This window comes from Anolis carolinensis, chromosome 2, assembly GCF_035594765.1.
Source record: "Anolis carolinensis isolate JA03-04 chromosome 2, rAnoCar3.1.pri, whole genome shotgun sequence".
NCBI lineage: Eukaryota > Metazoa > Chordata > Lepidosauria > Squamata > Dactyloidae > Anolis > Anolis carolinensis.
This window is the reverse complement of record NC_085842.1, coordinates 250,557,365-250,575,668: the sequence shown is the minus strand read 5'-3', so window position 1 is coordinate 250,575,668 and position 18,304 is coordinate 250,557,365. Positions and strand designations below refer to the sequence as shown.

At 39.6% G+C, this 18,304-nt stretch overlaps 1 protein-coding gene across 7 annotated transcripts in view; it reads left to right on the top strand.

Moving 5' to 3' along the window:
* LOC103277653 (uncharacterized) overlaps positions 1-18,304 on the top strand; it is a 50,506-nt gene that overhangs the window by 23,601 nt on the left and 8,601 nt on the right. For 4 of the 7 annotated variants that reach the window (XR_010003422.1, XM_062972017.1, XM_008103260.3 and 1 more), the window contains exons 7-11: positions 496-665; positions 4,462-4,616; positions 7,029-7,106; positions 13,409-13,598; positions 14,920-15,047. Coding sequence is in view for 6 of the 7 variants with exons in the window: in XM_062972017.1 (XP_062828087.1) it covers positions 496-665; positions 4,462-4,616; positions 7,029-7,106; positions 13,409-13,598; positions 14,920-15,047 (721 nt within the window). In the remaining variant the exon portion in view is untranslated. Of the gene's footprint in view, positions 1-495; positions 666-4,461; positions 4,617-7,028; positions 7,107-13,408; positions 13,599-14,919; positions 15,048-15,293; positions 17,972-18,304 lie in introns of those variants that run through there. The other 3 variants (XM_062972018.1, XM_062972019.1, XM_008103261.3) reach the window with 3 other exon arrangements.

Genomic DNA, 18,304 nt, shown 5'->3' with positions numbered 1-18,304 from the left:
TCTGGCAAGATTATTAGAGTTTTTGTACAATATTTCACTTTTATATGTATTTTAGAACTTTTTGGGAAATATGAGCTGTTTTTGACATCTCGAAGACTTTCTTATCAAGAGCAAGAAAAATAGTGAATATTCTTTACATCCTCTGTACTTGTGCATAAAATAACAATGTCATTCTCCATGAGAAGTTCAGTAATAAAGAACTCATAGTCTTATTTGTATGATACATTTGGTTACTGTTTTTAAAATATGTTTAATCATGTCATCCAAGTAACATAGAAACATCCCGTTCCATGAGTGCTATACATTGTGTTTGTCTTTCTTCCTGCTAGGATTGATAGTCCCTATTGGGCTCCTTGGAGAGAAGGTGGGTTAGAAATGTAAATGAAGAATTAAACTTTCAATAGCAATTGATTCTGTTCATTCTAGGAAAATTTCAAATATTTTCTTTACACATTTTGGCATGCATCTTAAACTCATTGAACATTCTTTTCTTAGGGAAGGAGATTCAGCTCACCAATTGCCACTGCTTAAACGATGATTGGCTGATCACTTTGGGAAGCCATCACCCCCAACGCTTCACTCTTGATCATTGCCATGATGAATCCCAGAATATTACCAGAGTAGGTTTAAAACGGTTCTTTCAGCACTGTGAAGGATCTCTTAAGGTAATGCCACGTTTTAGAAGAGTTCTTGTAGGAAACCTTTAAGTACTAAAGAGGATAGGACATTATAGACCATGATTGTCTGTGGGATGAATATAAGGAAGTGAGGAATTGCCCTAAATTAGGTGAAGGTCCACCTGCTTTTGGTTGACTTACTTCTCCTCCAGCAGCAACCCCACAATCTATCTCCTATTGTTTACAAGGGTTTTTTCAGGTGGTTATTTTTGAGGTGCACAGATGACTATAGAAAAATGGTAAACAGGGATAGGGCACAAGGAACTTTGTCCATAAAGACAATTTAGATTTGCATATAAATCAATAAATTCTATTGTCTATACATCATAGTGAACTACAGAATAAAGGATTTTATTTATCCTCTTCTAATAAGAATGAAATACAATTTGGATTTATGTATTGGGGTTTCCCTCTTCACAGTTTTCATGAGGAGATAAACGTTCTACTTTAAAATGGGGTTGTCAAAATGCTGCCCACAGGCTGCATGAAATTCAGAGGATAATTTTTGTCACTTCTGTTCTGCTGAAGTCAAACATTTTTTGCAATTTCTTTTAAAAAAGCATTATCTTGTACCAGAATGCTCCAAAACTTCCACTACATGGCATGAAATGCATTTCCATCACATTTTACAGGCCCCATGGGTCAATTTAGGCGCAAGAAAGAACCCCCTGAAACATGATGCAAATACCCCCAAGAGGTATTTTTTTGGAGAAGTACAAAGTCTCATGGAGGTTAATGAAGTCTAGCCTCCCATGGTTGTATTCTCCTGCTTTAAAACAATGAGTATTATTTGCAAATGAAGGTGAACTGAGTTTTAAAAAATACTTGCAAAATTTGGTAAACAGACTGGTAATGTGATAATGTGATTATTTTGAATTTGTGCGTATTTGTGTGCTTTGTGTATGCAAAGCAGAAGGAAAATAATATTGGTGTGTAATTATTTGAAAGGTTATTCTAATTGCATTGCGGGAAGGTCTGGCTTTACATATTGAGTCATGCTGGCTTATAAAAACTGAATTACTTTTAAATATCAGAAGGCTGAAATAGCTGTTTTTGCTATGTATTTGTTCATGCTGGAAGGAATGAATCTCAAGTCTCACCTTTTCAGTTGGTTATGAGCTTGGGAGTTTTTCTTAGCTAGATTTTGGCTGAGTTGATTTGATAATATCCCTTACCAGTCTTGAAATGTGTTTGACTAGACCTTTTTGACAGTCAGAATGATGTAGCGATTTGGGTGTTGGAGCAACACATTGGGAGTTTAGATTACAGTCTGGATTTCCCTCTCCTCTTAGATATTTTATAGAGATAATCAATTGATACCAGTTGCATTAACTAGCAGAATGTCTCATCAAAGGTCCAGAAGTAGAGGAAGGAGAAACTGGACATTCAACACTGAGTGTAGTTGCCGCTGAACTGATTTTTAGGCATAGTTATGGGACAGAGACAGCTTTGGCTGCCTTGGTGGGTGACCTATGCAGGGAACTGGACAGGGGGAGTGTGTTCCTTTTGGTTCTACTGGACCTTTCAGCGGCATTCAATAACATTGACCATGGGCATGGGGATGGGACTTGGAGGCATGTTTTATGGGGGCTCTGTTCCTTCCTGGAGGAATAAACGCAGAAGGTGGTGCTGGGGGATTCCTGTTTATATCCTGGCCATTGGCCTGTGGAGTCCCTTAGGGCTCCACTTTGTCTCCCATGCTGTTTAACATATACCCACTGGGAGAGGTCGTCCAGAGTTTTGGGATGTTGTTCCATCAATATGCAGATGACATCCAACTCTACTAGTCCTTTCCACCCCAAGCCAATAAGGCTATCCTGGTAATGAACTAGAAGAGGGTAAACAAATTGAAACTTAATTCTGACAAGACTGACATGTTTCTGATCACATACAGGAATACTTCAGTTAGCAAAGCCTCCAACATTTAAGCTCCCTTTAAAGAAGTCTTTTTACACTTGACCATCCCCATTTCCTCTTTGTCCTCTGTTTAGCTTAAAGGTTTTTAAAAATCATCTTTGACACTGGTAGTATGTGAAAGAAAGCTGGAGAAGCACAGACTTTTTGTTGTCAGGTTGCAGCAGTGTGTTTGCAGTAGACACAATGCAATAAAGCAGGCCTACACAACATGTGGCCTTCCAGGTCTTTTGAATTTCAGCTCCCAGAATTCCTGACCATTGGACAAGCTGGCTAAGGCTTCTGCGAGTTGGAGTCCTAAACACCTGGAGCTCCACAGGTTGTGTAGGCCTGCAATAAAGGATCTCTCTGACATATTTATTAAAAACCCATCATGGCAAACCAAAAAAAGAAACAGATTTGACATTATTGACAACCTATATAGAACAAAAGGAACTTTTTAGAAAAATATAATGACGGAGTGGATTTACAAATGGTACGGTAACAAGTACAAAATATTTTATCACCTAGAAGAAAAGATGGGAAGTACAACCTTTTTTCCCTTTTTTATTTTTGTGGTTTTTTAAACCCCTTTTTTTAACATTTCATTTTTTCCCTTTCTTTTTAGTAATTTTTATTTTTATCTCCATTAGTTTTTTTGTGTTTGTTTTTTGTTTTTTCTTTTTCTCTATTTCTTCTTCGTACCACATCCCCCCTTTTCACTTTCTTTTCTACATTTATTATTGTTCTCACTCTTTTTATGTTCAAAAACACTCAATTAAAAATATTAAAAATATAAATAAAGGATCTCTCTCAGATCTGAGGGCCCTTCTACATTATAGTAAAACGTGAGCTGAAATAGGTTAAAATGACCCACTTCTGCTCACATTCTAGTCCCCATCCCAAAACCCTGTGGGGTGGCTGCATGCTATCCCGATTGAAATCGGGATAGCATGAAGATACCTCTAAGCTCCACATTTCCCCCCCTAATACTTACTGAAGTGTGTCCCTGGCAGCCATGGAGCCTCTCCTCACATCCTCCTGATGGATGAAATGAAGCCTGAGTAGATGGGAGGGGTGAGGAGAACTATTTCTCCGTGCCCCCCCCTCTTATGCGCCATTTCCGCCATCAGGAGTAGGTGATGAGGGGCTCCATGGTTGTCAGAGTAAGTTTTTTCAGTAAGTTTTAGGGGGGAAATTTGGGGTTTAGAGGTAGGGGGTATGCACCTTCCTGTATCTTTGGGTTCCAGGAACCCAAAAGTGCAAGATGGCTGTGTGGATTGACCCCCGGGAAACGCATGATGCAGAGAGGCTCCTTCTTTGAAGGCTTTTAAGCAGAGGCTGAATGGCCATCTGTTGGGGGGGTGCTTTGAATGTGATTTTCCTGCTTCTTGGCAGGGAGTTGGACTGAATGGCCCACATGGTCTCTTCCAACTTGATTATTCTATCATCCCGAGAGTCAATCCCCACAGGCCCAATACCTCATTAGACCTGGATCCTTCATTAAGATCCATATCTAATGAGGTATTTAATCAATGCAGAATAAACCAGGGAAACCCTGTTTACTCAGCATTGATTTGCTTTTACCAGAAGTGTTGTTTGGACTCCTCTGGTAAAAGCGAGACAGGTCTTAAATTAAAGACCTGTCTGAAAGGGTCCTGAGGCTTTCCATCACTTTGTAACTGATTCTCGTAGCTGAAGTTAAATAGCTGTGATTGAATCTAGAACTTTTTGTATGCAGAATTTTCTTGATCCTGGAGCAATTGTTCTCCCTAAACATAGGACAGCGAAAATAAAAAACAAGAAGGACTGCAAACGGTTTAAAAATAGGACCATCAACACTGTTCTTTTAACTTACTGTTGTAATTTTCTTTGTTTCTTTTGCACTTAGGAATTGAACATAAGAAGCTGCAGTGGTCCTGGATTTAGAGGGGATACCATTCTGCTTCATGCAAGTACCTTTTGCCACAACCTAAGGGCTGTAGATATAAGCTGGACAGGAGCTACTGATTCAGGCCTCATTGCCCTGGTAAAAGCTTCTAGAAGGTAGAAAATGTTTCTTCTTAATGTCCTTGATCTCAGGCTGGGTCTACATTGCCCTGTATTCCAGGATCTGGTTCCAGATTATCTGCTTATCCCAAATTATCTGGCAGTGTAGATTCTGTGTAATTCAGAGCAGATCAGATCCTGGGATATAGGGCAGTGTAGATCCAGCCTCATTGCTACCATTTTATATAATGCACCTGCAAAAAAAAAGGGGGGGGGGGAAGGAAAGAGGCCAAGCATAACAAGCACTTATCTGTTTAGAGCTGGGAATGAACTATGTGAGGCTATGGGCTGCATTAGCCTTCCACTAGACCTGGGAGGTCTATACCCCCAATGCATCCCCACCCCCAAAAAGATATTATTTACTTCCCAAATGCTCCCAGATGCCATCTGGGGTTGGGCAGTTCTAAGCACCTCCCTCTTTGCCAACACTTCCTCGGGGTCAACTCTCATTGGCCTGAAATTGCTGGGGAGAGGATGCCAAGGCAAGAATTTCCCAGTACTGCCTAGAGAGCATTTGGAGACCAGTTTTCCTTCGTTGACTTCTTTGACTGCCCAAGACTGATCCTGGGGTCTTCATGCATTTTGCCCACACTTAGTTTGTGTGAGGACTTGCAATGAAATGTTGTAGTGTGGCATGCAGTCTCCTAAGATATTCTTTTCCTCCTAATAGTCTCATCTCCATGAATCCATTAGTAGGTAAATGCCACTTTGCAACTATTGGGCTATTTGGAATTGTTGGACTTCTCCCCTATGTTTTTCCCCAGTACATGTTTGGGGTTCTGTTTTGGTTTTTTTATATATCTTGGTTTATATGCTTCTCACAACTTCCCTACTTTTTAAACATCTATAGATGCCCTCTTGGTATTACAGATCTATTGGCATTCTAAAACTTCAGCTGCCTATTAAAGAAAATGAAATACGATGAAGACTATGTTTTGTTGCCTGATCCATGAGGACTAGCTGGAGGACATTTAAATCGTTTTGTTATTAGTTATTACTGCTTTTTAATAGAAATAGTGATTGAATACAACAGAAAGGTGTACATTCAAGGTGGTGTCATATTTTGTCTTGTTGCCCCTTGTCACACCAGAGATATTCTCACTGTAAGAAATGCTGTGGATAGAATAATACAGTATTACAAGAAGAGTGCGGTAAGGAATTTTTCCTCCTGGATGTGCATTAATAAATGTGTATATTCACTCTCTAGTCCAGTGGTTCTCAACCCTTTTTTGACCAGGGACCATTTTGACTGGGGACCACTTTGACCAGGGATCACTCTCCAACATTAGTATCAAAGGGGTTACAAATTAGTTTTTGGTCAACTTTAGATTCAGTTTGGTTATTTGGGGTGCTGATTCAGAAAATTGCATTGAATAGACCACATCAGCTCTAGTTTCTAATATAGAACATATGCCTTCCAGTAGTCGCTATCTGCTCACCCGCAGAAAACCATATTTAATAATCTAGAGCTGATTTTCCCCTCATGTCTCCTGGACCTTATTTTAGGTCTTGTGGCCCACCAGTGGGCTGTGGCCCACAGGTTGGGAACCACTGCTCTAGTCAGTATATTCTCTCTTAAAGAGATGAGACACCAGAAGGAAGACAGCCTACAGAAGATGGGCAACTATATGAGATGTGGAACTGCAAATTCTCTCACTTCAGATTGTACCCACCTCCAGCACACTCCCAATTTCTGCTGCAGTCACTCTCAAAATGGCTGCAGGAATTGATACTGCATCATTTTCTGTTATCATTTTGAGAGCCTCCTCAGAGGAAAATTGATGGGCAGTAAGAGTTTTTGGAATGCTTGTGGGTGTGTTTAACTGCTTTTTTAAAACTGAGGAGCTGGATGGACTGATGGGGATCTTCAAGGGACACAGAAGTGGGGTGCAGGGGCTGTATGCGGACCATAGCTGCCCTTTGTCCACTCCTGAACTACAGCCATATGGGATTTGCTTTGCTTTTTTACAAGAATCTCAGATATGACGTCAGATGAAATATATTTGTGTGTGTGAGATGGAGCCAAACATAAAACAAAAGTTCAGATAAGATCTAAGTTCTTACAACTCCATGCAAGCTGTGTGTTGATTTTGCAAGCACAAATATACATCTATCTTGTTACAGAACAAGGGTTCTAATACAAAACTCAAGACACTTGGCCAAGTGAGAAGCACAGAGGACATTTTCAAGGCAGCCAAATAATGCTCATATTTTACAGGCAAGAGATTCAGGATTGACAGAATTCTGCTAGTTAGATTCTGCTTTACCTTCTGCTCCACCTAAGCGTAGGTTATATATTACTATTTATTAGAGGAAGCATAACATGAGAAGCAGGTTTAAATTAGTGAAATTCCATGTTGTTTAACTTGTCTAAAAATGTAAGATAACTCCAGTTACCCTGTGTCTTAGTTTACAGTGTCTTTCTGCTAATGGATGCAGGCTTACAGATGATTCGGTGGCTATGTTGATAGAAGACCATGGAAAAAGGTAATTCAAATGACAAGAGTATATTGATTGTGTAGTGAAAGCTGTGGTGGGACTTAGAAAAGGGCATTTCTTGAGGATCTATGGCCCCATCTACAGTGTCACAGAATGCAATTTCAGAATGCAGTTTAACTGGATTGAACTGCATTATATATGACAGTGCAGACGCATATAATTCAGTTCAATGCAGTTAAACTGCATTCTGAAGAACCTGAATTATATGGCAGTGTAGATTGGGCCTTGTTTGTTGTTTATTCATTCAGTCGCTTCTGACAATTCATGACCGCATGGACCAGCCCACGTCAGAGCTTCCTGTTGGTCATCGCCACCCCCCAGCTTCTTCAAGGTCAAGCCAGTCACTTCAAGGATACCATCTATCCATCTTGCCTTTGGTCAGCTCCTCTTCCTTTTTCCTTCTATTTTCCCCAGCATCATTATTTTCTCTAAGCTTTTCTGTCTCCTCATTATGTGGCCAAAGTACTTCACCTCTCTTCAGCACTCATTTAAGATGTTTGCCATTTTATATAAAGAACCCGACTCTACTATGTTATTGTATATCATGGGACTTGAGCGTCTACAGATTTTGGTCCTGAAACCAAGCCTCAGAAGAAACTGTATGCCCACTGTAGAGGTTTTATGAAAGGCTGTCATGCTTAGTAACTGCAGTCAAAATTGGCTCCAAGTAATCATTACACTCCCCTATAAAAATATTTTTGCCAAATGGTCTGACTAGATGTCTTACCTTAGCACAAGCATTCAGTTCCAGTCATATCTCCTGTTATGTTTGACTTCAATTTCTCCTTGGAAATAACCATTAGATAAATTTCATGCCAAATAATCAAAGCTCAGTGTACAAGATTTGAATCATCGCTAAGATGAAAATGACTGGATTTTGGGAATGATGTATATTAATACATCAGAATAAACTTGACAGTGCCATATTTTCGTAGTTTATTGAACTGCATGTTTACCTAGCGATTGCTAGTTAAATATTGTCTGTCTGAGGCTGGCTACCACACACCCATGTGAAGAGCAGGTGGTTGCTAAGAGCAGCAATATGTTTAATGTTTTAATATTAATTTTAACCCTGTAGTATCTAAGGTAGAAGCCCTTGGAAGCACAGCAGGTTAAACTGCTGAGCTGCTGAATTTTCTGAAAGGTCGGTGGTTCGAATCCGGGGAACAGGGTGAGCTCACTCTGTTAGCCCCAGTTTCTGCCAACCTAGCAGTTCAAAAACAAACAAATGTGAGTAAATCAATAGGTACCGCTATGGCAGGAAGGACATAGGAGGTGTTTGCGGACAATGCCGCTCTACGGCTTAGAAATGGATATGAGCACCAACCCCCAGAGTTGGACATGACTAGACGTAATGTCAGGGGAAAACCTTTACCTTTATGTAAGGTGCGTATGCACCTTCAAATCATTTGTCGACTTATGGCAACCCCATGAATTTCATAGGACTTTTTAAAGACAAGGAATACTCGGAGAGGTTGTTTGCCAATTCCTTCCTCTACAGTATAACCCACAAGTGATACTGTGGTATCCCATTAGGGTACTAACCAAGGCTACCCTTCATAGCCTCCTTAATAATTGAAACACCACACAAAGTGTCCCATTCAACAGTAGGGGCTTCCACTGCTCTACAGCACACATTGTGCAACGGAGCATATTCTGCATCAGAACAGGTGCAAGTTCTAGTTACACAGTGATCCTATGTCTCCTCTCTCCTCTTGAGAATATAAATGTTGCACAATAGCACAATACAACTTTATGCTATCATAAGTCAGTTTGCAATGGCATAACTTCCTAACAGGATGCTCTATCCCCGTATAATTTTCTCTGAAAATTTATGCATTGAGAAACTTCTGTGTTTGTTTATGCCACCGTTTTCAACAAATGGCAACCTGTTTTTTCCCATCCTGCTTTTTCCCATCCTTTCCATCACACTGCTTTTTCCCATCCTTTCCATCAAATTGTACAGCTTGTATTAATTGCACAAGATTTCCCTAGCCTAAAATGATACATTCTAATATATTGGTTTTATGGTTCCCGTCCCCTTGATCTGGTTATGTAAGTGTGATTTATTGTTATAATTGTATTGTTTTACTTTGTTTAATAACGTGTATTATGTTGTTATGTAATGTTTGTGTTTGCTTTTATGACTGTAAACCGCCCTGAGTCCCATCCGGGAGATAGGGCGGTATATAAATAAAGTATTATTATTATTATAATTATTATTATTATTATTATTCTATTGCATTTGAATTATATTTTCTTACACTGTCAGCTATTTCATGCCTCATCTCCTGCTGCCTTGCTTTAAAGATCTATCCATAAGAAGTTTCAATACTTCTGAGAGATAATGGGAGCTTTCCTCCAGTACAGAACTAGGTTTAAGTGAGTGATTTTTGTTAAGAACACACCACATGAGGAAAGATTTAACTTTCCCCTTAACATCTGCAGTGATCCAAAATCATTACAGTTCCTGTTTTGTACATTTAAAACAACATTTATAAAATGTATTTATTTATTTACTGCATTTATATTGTCATATGATAAATAGATAAATAAATCTTTGTCCCAGTATGAGACTCAATATGGCTCACAAACAATAAACCAAAATTTACATAATAAAATACAGTTACAATGTTAACATCTTAACAATGATACATTAAACAATATACACTCATTAAAAACATACAAAAGTCAAAAGGAAAGTACCCTCCCAATCCCATAAGAAAATCATCTGCAAAGAAATTGCCATTAAAAATATGCTTAAATAAGAGGGACTTTGCCTACTGGCAAAAAGAAACCAAGGAAGGTGCCAGCAGTGGTTTCTGTATTCCAGAGATGGTTCATATATCAGCTTTACTTTACTTTGCAATTTAAGCCTAACTTATGCACTTGTCTTAAGTCAACAGGCAACATGAATGCGCATACACAAACACTGCGAATAGTGTGATGGCTTCCTGCTGTGCAGTTGTGTTTTTGTGTCATAGCATTCAATTACTGGCAGAATTTAGTTGACAAGCGGATGGGAGAGGTCATTCTCCTGTTTTCCATCCAGTTTGTGGAATGTACACTGTAGAATGGAAGTGAGGATGTGCCTATAGAATTTGAACATCTAAATAGTTTTGAGTCCTCGTTGACAACAAGTTAAACATGAGCCAACAATGTGATGCGGCTGCTAAGAAAGCCAATGGGATTCTGGCCTGCATCAATAGGGGTATAGCGTCTAGATCCAGGGAAATCATGCTCCCCCTCTATTCTGCCTTGGTCAGACCACACTTGGAATACTGTGTCCAATTTTGGGCACCGCAATTGAAGGGAGATGTTGACAAGCTGGAAAGTGTCCAGATGAGGGCGACTAAAATGATCAAGGGTCTGGAGAACAAGCCCTATGAGCAGTGACTTAAAGAACTAGGCATGTTTAGCCTGCAAAAGAGAAGGCCGAGAGGAGACATGATAGCCATGTACAAATATGTGAGGGGAAGTCATAGGGAGGAGGGAGCAAGCTTGTTTTCTGCTGCCCTGCAGACTAGGACACGGAACAATGGCTTCAAACTACAGGAAAGGAGATTCCACCTGAACTTCAGGAAGAACTTCTTCACTGTGAGGGCTGTTTGGCAGTGGAACTCTCTCCCTCGGGCTGTGGTGGAGGCTCCTTCTTTGGAGGCTTTTAAGCAGAGGCTGGATGGCCATCTGTCGGGGGTGTTTTGAATGCGATTTCCTGCTTTTTGGCAGGGGGTTGGACTGGATGGCCCATGAGGTCTCTTCCAACTCTACTATTCTATGATTCTAAGATGGTTATTGATCATTGCAATAATTTTGGTGGTTTTATTGTTACCACTTGTTTTTAGTGATAGTTGAAGAGTTTTTTTGTAAGGTGGTATAAACATGTAATATAGTGGATCATAGAATATAGCATATAGCGAATCATAGAATTAAGCAGTCTGTTTTTAGGGAATGTATTTCCCCTTTTCTCATTGCTACACCTTGTTCCAGATCCACCAGGACACCAACCAACACTGGAAATGCTTTAGAGGTGGAAAGGAGCCTAGAAGATCCCTCTAGCATAGGGGAAGGAACTCCAGGTATTATTGAATTGCAGCTCCTATCAGCCATAGCAATCCTAGCCAATGCTGAGGAATGTGGGGAGCTGAAATTCAATGTTATGTGGAATGATGCACTATTTCACTCTAGCATCTATTTTACATTAATATAATCTGATCTGCCATCGATGTGCATCTGCTTTCAGATTTCTGGGACTATAAAACTGGAAGAGAGCAAGAGTGAAATGTGTTCCTTACCTCAATTTCTAAAGAAAAACCCCAAATGTTCTCCAACCTTGTTTATCTCTTTCCTGGTCATAATTATATTTCACCAGTACTACTTTTATTATAAAATTCTGGAGTATGATGGAGTGTGACGATTCTTCCTGCTGATGTGTTTACCCATGACAGATACACTTTAATGATATTGCATACTCCAGCTGAGTGCAATAAAAACACAAAATGAATTTGCATAGCAGCACAGAGTACAAATCAGGCTGCTAAAACATATGTGATAATTCAGGGAACTGTAACGGAGCCATTTAAGAGCTATTGCAGGAACAATATGGACAGGATCTACTAATAAATATGCCGGAGTCCAGACCACATTATTTATTGCCTGCAAAAGACATAGTTTTGTCCATTGTATTCGACAATACAAATGGTTTTAACTTTCTAATCATGGCCTATAGTGTTCTTTTAGAAAATTAACTAGCACCTTCTTTCCATCTAGTTTTAACTAATTATTAATAATTGGGCACTCAGATGACCAGAAGGTGATAACAGATTCCCAGACAGAATTTAGATGAATTGACAGGTAGCAATGACTCTTAATTCCTGAGCCTAAGAGAGAAGCGTGAAAAGGCATGACTGGTTTAGCATCTTAGAGTTACAACCATTCCCAAACTGCATTAAACAACAATGATCATACAGGCTTCCGAAAGTATCATTCTGTGCAGCTGGTGTTGGCTACTTGATCATTTTTTGGCAGAAACGTAAGATAAGTATAAATTGTGTAAAACATTTTAATTAAATGTTTGAAATAAAGTCTCTTTCTGTTAATTTCAAGTGCTATGTGCAATTGTATGAAATAGTTTGGATATATCTAGCATCAGAGAAGTCTTCACCAGTTGTTTATCTTAGTGTGGAAACTAGCTCATTTCAGAGTTCACCATTTAAATAAATGATTACTGTAGAACATTTAACCTATTAAATCATTGCTTTTTTCATACTGGATTCCCCCCACCCCCAGATTTTGTAATACCTATGTTTGCAAATACATACATAGGGCCCATCCAGACAGGCATTTAAACTGAGACCTGTCTCAGTAAAATTAAATTAATTGAGAACAAGGCAGGGTTTACCTGCTTTGTTCCAAATTAATTTGATAACCCATTAGATCCAGGCCTTCCTGGAAGGCCTGGGTCTAATGGGATATTGGGCCTGTGGGGACTCATCCCTGGGTAGTTCCAGGACCAACTGGAATCACCTGGGCGTGAATCCCCATTTGCCATCTCGCACCTTTTGGGCTCCTAGAGCCCAAAGGTGCAGTATGACACCCAGCCCCTCTCCCAAGCCCCCAAAACAAGCCTTAAAATTAAAAGAAATGTAGTGGGCTGCCCTTAAGGTGGTCCTTCAGGATAACGTGCCTGGAGACTGGAGGGAGGAGTGATTTCCCTCCTCACCTTCCTCCTGGCAGGTCAGGAGGACTGAAGAACCATCTTAATGGCATCCTGCTAATTTTTAAATTTTAAAGCTTGTTTTGGGGGACTTTACAGGAATGGCATTTAGACACCCCGCCCAGGAAAGTTCGGGTTATTGTGTGGTTTGAGGGTGAAGATGGAAGTTTGGCGCTGTCTGGAAGTGCCCGTAATGAGATACCTTGGGGATGAGACTGAAATCTTAACACAGAATACATTTATATTTTCTGTGCACTTTATATACATAGCTTGAGAGCTATTTCATACGCAGTATTATTAATACTGTTATGCAGAAAGTAAAGCTTGCATATACTGAAACATCAGAAAACAAAGTTGTCACTACCTTTTGAAGTATTTTGCATTTTGGCATTCCAGAGAAGGGATACCTGTTGTGTATACAATTTTGTGCTATTACCCTGCTGTGCAGTTCATGTTTTGTTTTTCTTTAATATTTTGGACAGCTTTACACGGAAACAGTTTTATTGAATATTGAGCTACTGATGTTAAAGGAGATTGCAAATTTACTTGACTATATTGTCTTATCTTTCTTCAGACTTAAAAAACTCGAAATTTTTGGCTGCCATGCTGTTACTGCCAAATGCCTGAATTGTGTTGCTGTGAGGTGTCCTAACCTAAAGGTCTTGAATATCGGCAGAGTTCCCAGGATTACTGAGGACTGTTTGGCAAAAATAGTAAACTGTATGGAAAAGCTAACTAGTCTGAACTGTACAGGGCTCAATGTGGTAAGGAAAGATTTCCCTCTTGTTACCTAATTCAAATTGTTGTTCCTATCTTTTAAGCTGCAGAAATGCCTATTTTCTACTGCACATAATGTGTTGAGCCTTTAGTCTAGTTTCAGAATGCAGATTAACTGCGTTGAACTGGACTATATGGCAATGTAGACTATATAATCCAGTTCAATGTGGTTTAATCTGCATTTTAAGAGTCTACACTTACCATTATAATGCAGTTTAAACTGGATTATACGGCAGTGTAGATGGGGCCTTTGAAGACCAGTGAAAACTGCAGTGCTGACTCTGAATCATTATGTTTGTCTGTCTATGCACATTGTTGAATGTTATATTAGATAATTCTTCTGTCTATTTACTGGATATATGGGCATTTAAAAATAAAATGTAACTTTGAGTTTGTAAGCAGAAGGCAAGAAAAGAGGAAAGCGAGGTTTTGATTGAACCATTTGGCATGCAAAAGGGAACACACAGATTTCAAAGACAGCTAAACAATTTATTAACATAGAATCAGCTGACTTTGTGTGTAGAAACAGGAAGTACTGGATGCCATAGAACACAGTTTGTTTATTTATACCTAGTCCAGTTCAGATTCATAAGGAAATGTAAAATGAATTATTTTGATTCTGATTTTGAATTGTATCTGTTTAAAAACAAATATCTTAATTCAGCCACATCTTCATTATCAATAAGAGGAAGTACTTTTGACCTGGATTAGATTTGAAGATAACACAATCTGAGTCCTAACAACAGATCTGCTTCACTTTGAGCTCTTTTAAAGTTCTTATGGGAGTTGCCCTGTTCACAAGAGAAGGACATTGTACTCACATCCACATGTTTGGAACCCTTTAATATGGGAGTTGCAACGTAGCAACATTTGGAAGAATTCCTAATGTTTAAGTCATACATAACTATATGAAGAAGCACAAGAGACAGCATAGCGTTATGACTGTGTTGTTGAACAAGGACTCTGAAATAAAGGGTTCAAATCCCAATATGGCCAAAAAAACCCACTGTGTGACCTTGGACCAGTTATAATCCCCCAGACAAAGGCAATTGCAAATCCCCTCTGGACAAATCTTGCCAAGAAATCCCTGTGATATGCCTTAGAATCGCCCTAAGTTGGTAACGTCTTGAAAGCTACACAAGATCAACAATATGACGAAGTGGCATTTTTCAATAGGCTGAAGTCATAGCCTAGTCTAACATGTATAAGATGATATGGAGTTTCTTAGGGCACTTTTGTGCAATGTCTTTTGAAGAAAATGCATCTAAATAATCTTATTTCCTGTTTTTCTTTTCTGCTTGGTTGCAGGTGAAGGATAGTTTGGTTCATTTTATTGTGAAAAAATGTCCTGACTTGGAATGCCTCATTCTCCATTCTTGCTCTCAAGTAACTGACAGCAGCCTGGTGGAAATTAGCACTCATTTACCTTCAATCAGGTATGTTTGAAGATGTTTCTGAAACATTGCTGTTATTTATAGTAATTTAAAGTGGTAAACCAAGTGACTTCATTTGGGCCAGAAGGATGATTAATGGTTCTTTATGAAAAAGAGTGGCCCAAAGTCACATGAGAATGGACTTGAATCCACATTTTAAGAATCCTTCCTGAATATAATTTTAGACAGGATGTATAAGTCTCTTAAATTGTATTGATTGCAGCTAGGCCACTATTTCAATCTCCTCAGGCCCAGCATTGAGAAGAAGATGGAATATAGACAAATAACAACAGCAATACAGTCTTCCTGATGGTTTTTGCTTATAATTGCCACATTATCAAATGAGGATGGCCAGTGGTGAGGGATTATTGGAATTACTTCCTGTGGCTTAAGTAATTAAGAAACTGAAATATTGCATGAGCCATTTGAATTGTTGGTTAGGGCTGAAATATTAGCCCTACAAAGCCCTACAAAGTAAAAACATGGCTTTGTGACCAAGCCTTTAGAGAACCTGTGCAATAAACAAACAGATATGGATCCATATGTTATGACTATAGGAGTGGTCTGATTTATGCTTATGGATCATGTGATTAATTATGACTGTGATTTTGAATATTTTGTTTTACTTGAATTTTATGATTTGTTAAATATCTTTTAACACTGTATTGTTGTCAAGGCATCGAATAGCTGCCTTTTATGTAAAGCCACCTTGAGTCCCCTCCGGGGTAGAGAAAGGCGGGATAGAAATACCACAATAAATAAATAAATAAATAAACATCCTCCCAGATACAAAGCTAAAATGAGTCCTGAATCTGAGCAGGAAAGTAAATAGACAACAAACAGTAACTTTGGCCAAAGAATTAACAAGCCCCAACAGTGCTTTCAGTCCAACCTACTCACACCACTGGCTGAGATAGATAGGGCTTATTCCAAACATCAGTGTTTTATAGAATTTCAGTTATACAGACAAAGTGTGCAGGAGCAATATCTAATGCATATGTGATAATCCTTATTCTTGACCAGTGCAAAATGTAACTAGAGATTGTTGTTTATGAGGATGTTCTCAGAATCTGGCACTATATGTAGCCGTAACATCTGGTTGTTGGACCAGGAAACATAGTATTGCAGTTACAGCATTTCTAGCATAACATAAATGGCTGAGCTCAGCAAACAATATGGGCCGTGAGTAGATGCCAGCTATTGTCAAAATGTAGTTATTCAGGCTCAGTATTGCAAATCAGCATACAGGTGGATCATCTTATTTTACCCCAACAGTAATGCCTCTGATTAAAGAGTACCAGTGTAGGGTGGTGAATTCTCCGCAGCCATATAAACCACAATATCTGCTTTGAACTGGGTTATCTGAGTCCACACTGCTATATAACCCAGTTCAAAGCAGGTAATGTGGGATTTTATACAGCTGTGTGGAAGGGGCCTCAGTAGCTTTTGGGGTCTCTTCCAGTTCTGTGTTTCTGTGGGCCCTGCATACCAACCTGGAGATTTTTACATCCCTCTCCCATGGATAGCAGAAGTATGTACTATGGCAACAAATGTTATCTTAAAATAAAGGACAGCGGTTATATAGTTTCTTTGGTAACACAGGTTCCTCCACTATTTAATATTTTGTTAATTTTGATAGTTGCCTGCCTTGTTTATTTGGAAGCAATGAGATTCTATTTGATATTAGTAATAATAATGGCTATTGACATCATAAGCAAAAGAAGTGCCCATTAGGGGAAACTAAGTGCATGATTTTGTGATCTACTCCCTGAGCTCTATTTAAGAGGTCAGGAAACAGACATGGCACAGATCATAGAATCATAGAATCATAGAATCATAAAGTTGGAAGAAATCTCATGGGCCATCCAGTCCAACCCCATGCCAAGAAGCAGGAAATTGCATTCAAAGCATCCCCGACAGATGCCCATCCAGCCTCTGTTTAAAAGCCTCCAAAAAAGGAACCTCCACCACACTCCGGAGTAAAGAGTTTCACTGCTGAACAGCTCTCACAGTGAGGAAGTTCTTCCTAATGTTCAGGTGGAATCTCCTTTCCTGTAGTTTGAATCCATTGTTGTGATGACTCATGGGCCATGTAGTCCCGTTCCTAGTACTATTGTGGCAGATGAAGAAGAAAACTTGGGTTTTCCACCGTTTCAGCCAGAATTGGAGCCCTTGCACCTGCAAGATGTTTGGCCACAAGAAGTCAGCCAAACAAGCCTTGAGCAGAAATCTCCCCCATTTTCTCGCCGGGATTATTATAATCAAGATAGAAGCGCTCGGGAGGCGACTCGCAGGAGCGCCAGGATAGCTGCCAATTAGCTGATTAAGTCTGTTTCCCTTGGGAAACTAAGGAGTCATGCATCTGGACACAGTATGGGTTTCGTTTCTTGTTCCCCAGAGAAAGTGTTCCTTGGCGGGAAAACAAGATCCTATATAGGTGTTTGCCCGCAAAGAAATCCTTGCGGAGTCAATTCGTCAGCTCGAGGAGTGAGATCGTGTGTAGACTTCGTACTCCAGTTCCCAGTTCCCGGATCAAGCTTCCAGCCCTGCCTTGTTCTACGGACTTCTATGGACCCAGTTCTTGTTTCATGATTGCCTTGTCTCAAGTTTGCTCTTGCCAAGTTTCAAGTCTTGCCTTGCCTTGCGTTTTAAATCACGGACCTTGCTTCCTAGATTCAAGCCTTGTTTTCCAGCTTCCTATGGATTTACCTTAAGCCTCAAAGACTATGGACAGTTCCCCACACTATTGATTGTCAAATAGTGTGTGTTTCGGTTAAGTGGATTATAACTTTGGACTCTAATATCACTTATTGGACATTGTTTTACTGGACTATATTTGACCTTTCCTGAAAGGTCTACTTCTGAACTATACTCTTCACTTGTTTTTATTGACTTTATATATTTCCTTAATAAAGATATTAGATAGATTCTGGTCTCTGCGCATGGTTATTGGTGTTCTGCAGCCTGGGTCCTGACAATTGTTCTGTGTCCTAGTCTCCAGGGCAGCAGAAAACAAGCTTGTTCCCTCCTCCCTATGACTTCCCCTCACATATTCATACATGACCATCATGTCTCCTCTTAGCCTTCTCTTCTGCAGGTTAAACATGTCAATTCTTTAAGCCGCTCCTCATAGGGCTTGTTCTCCAGACCTTTGATCATTTTAGTTGCCCTCCTCTGGACACATTCCAGCTTGTCAACATCTCCCTTAAATTGCGGTGCCCAGAGTTGGACACAGTATTCCAGGTGTGGTCTGACCAAGG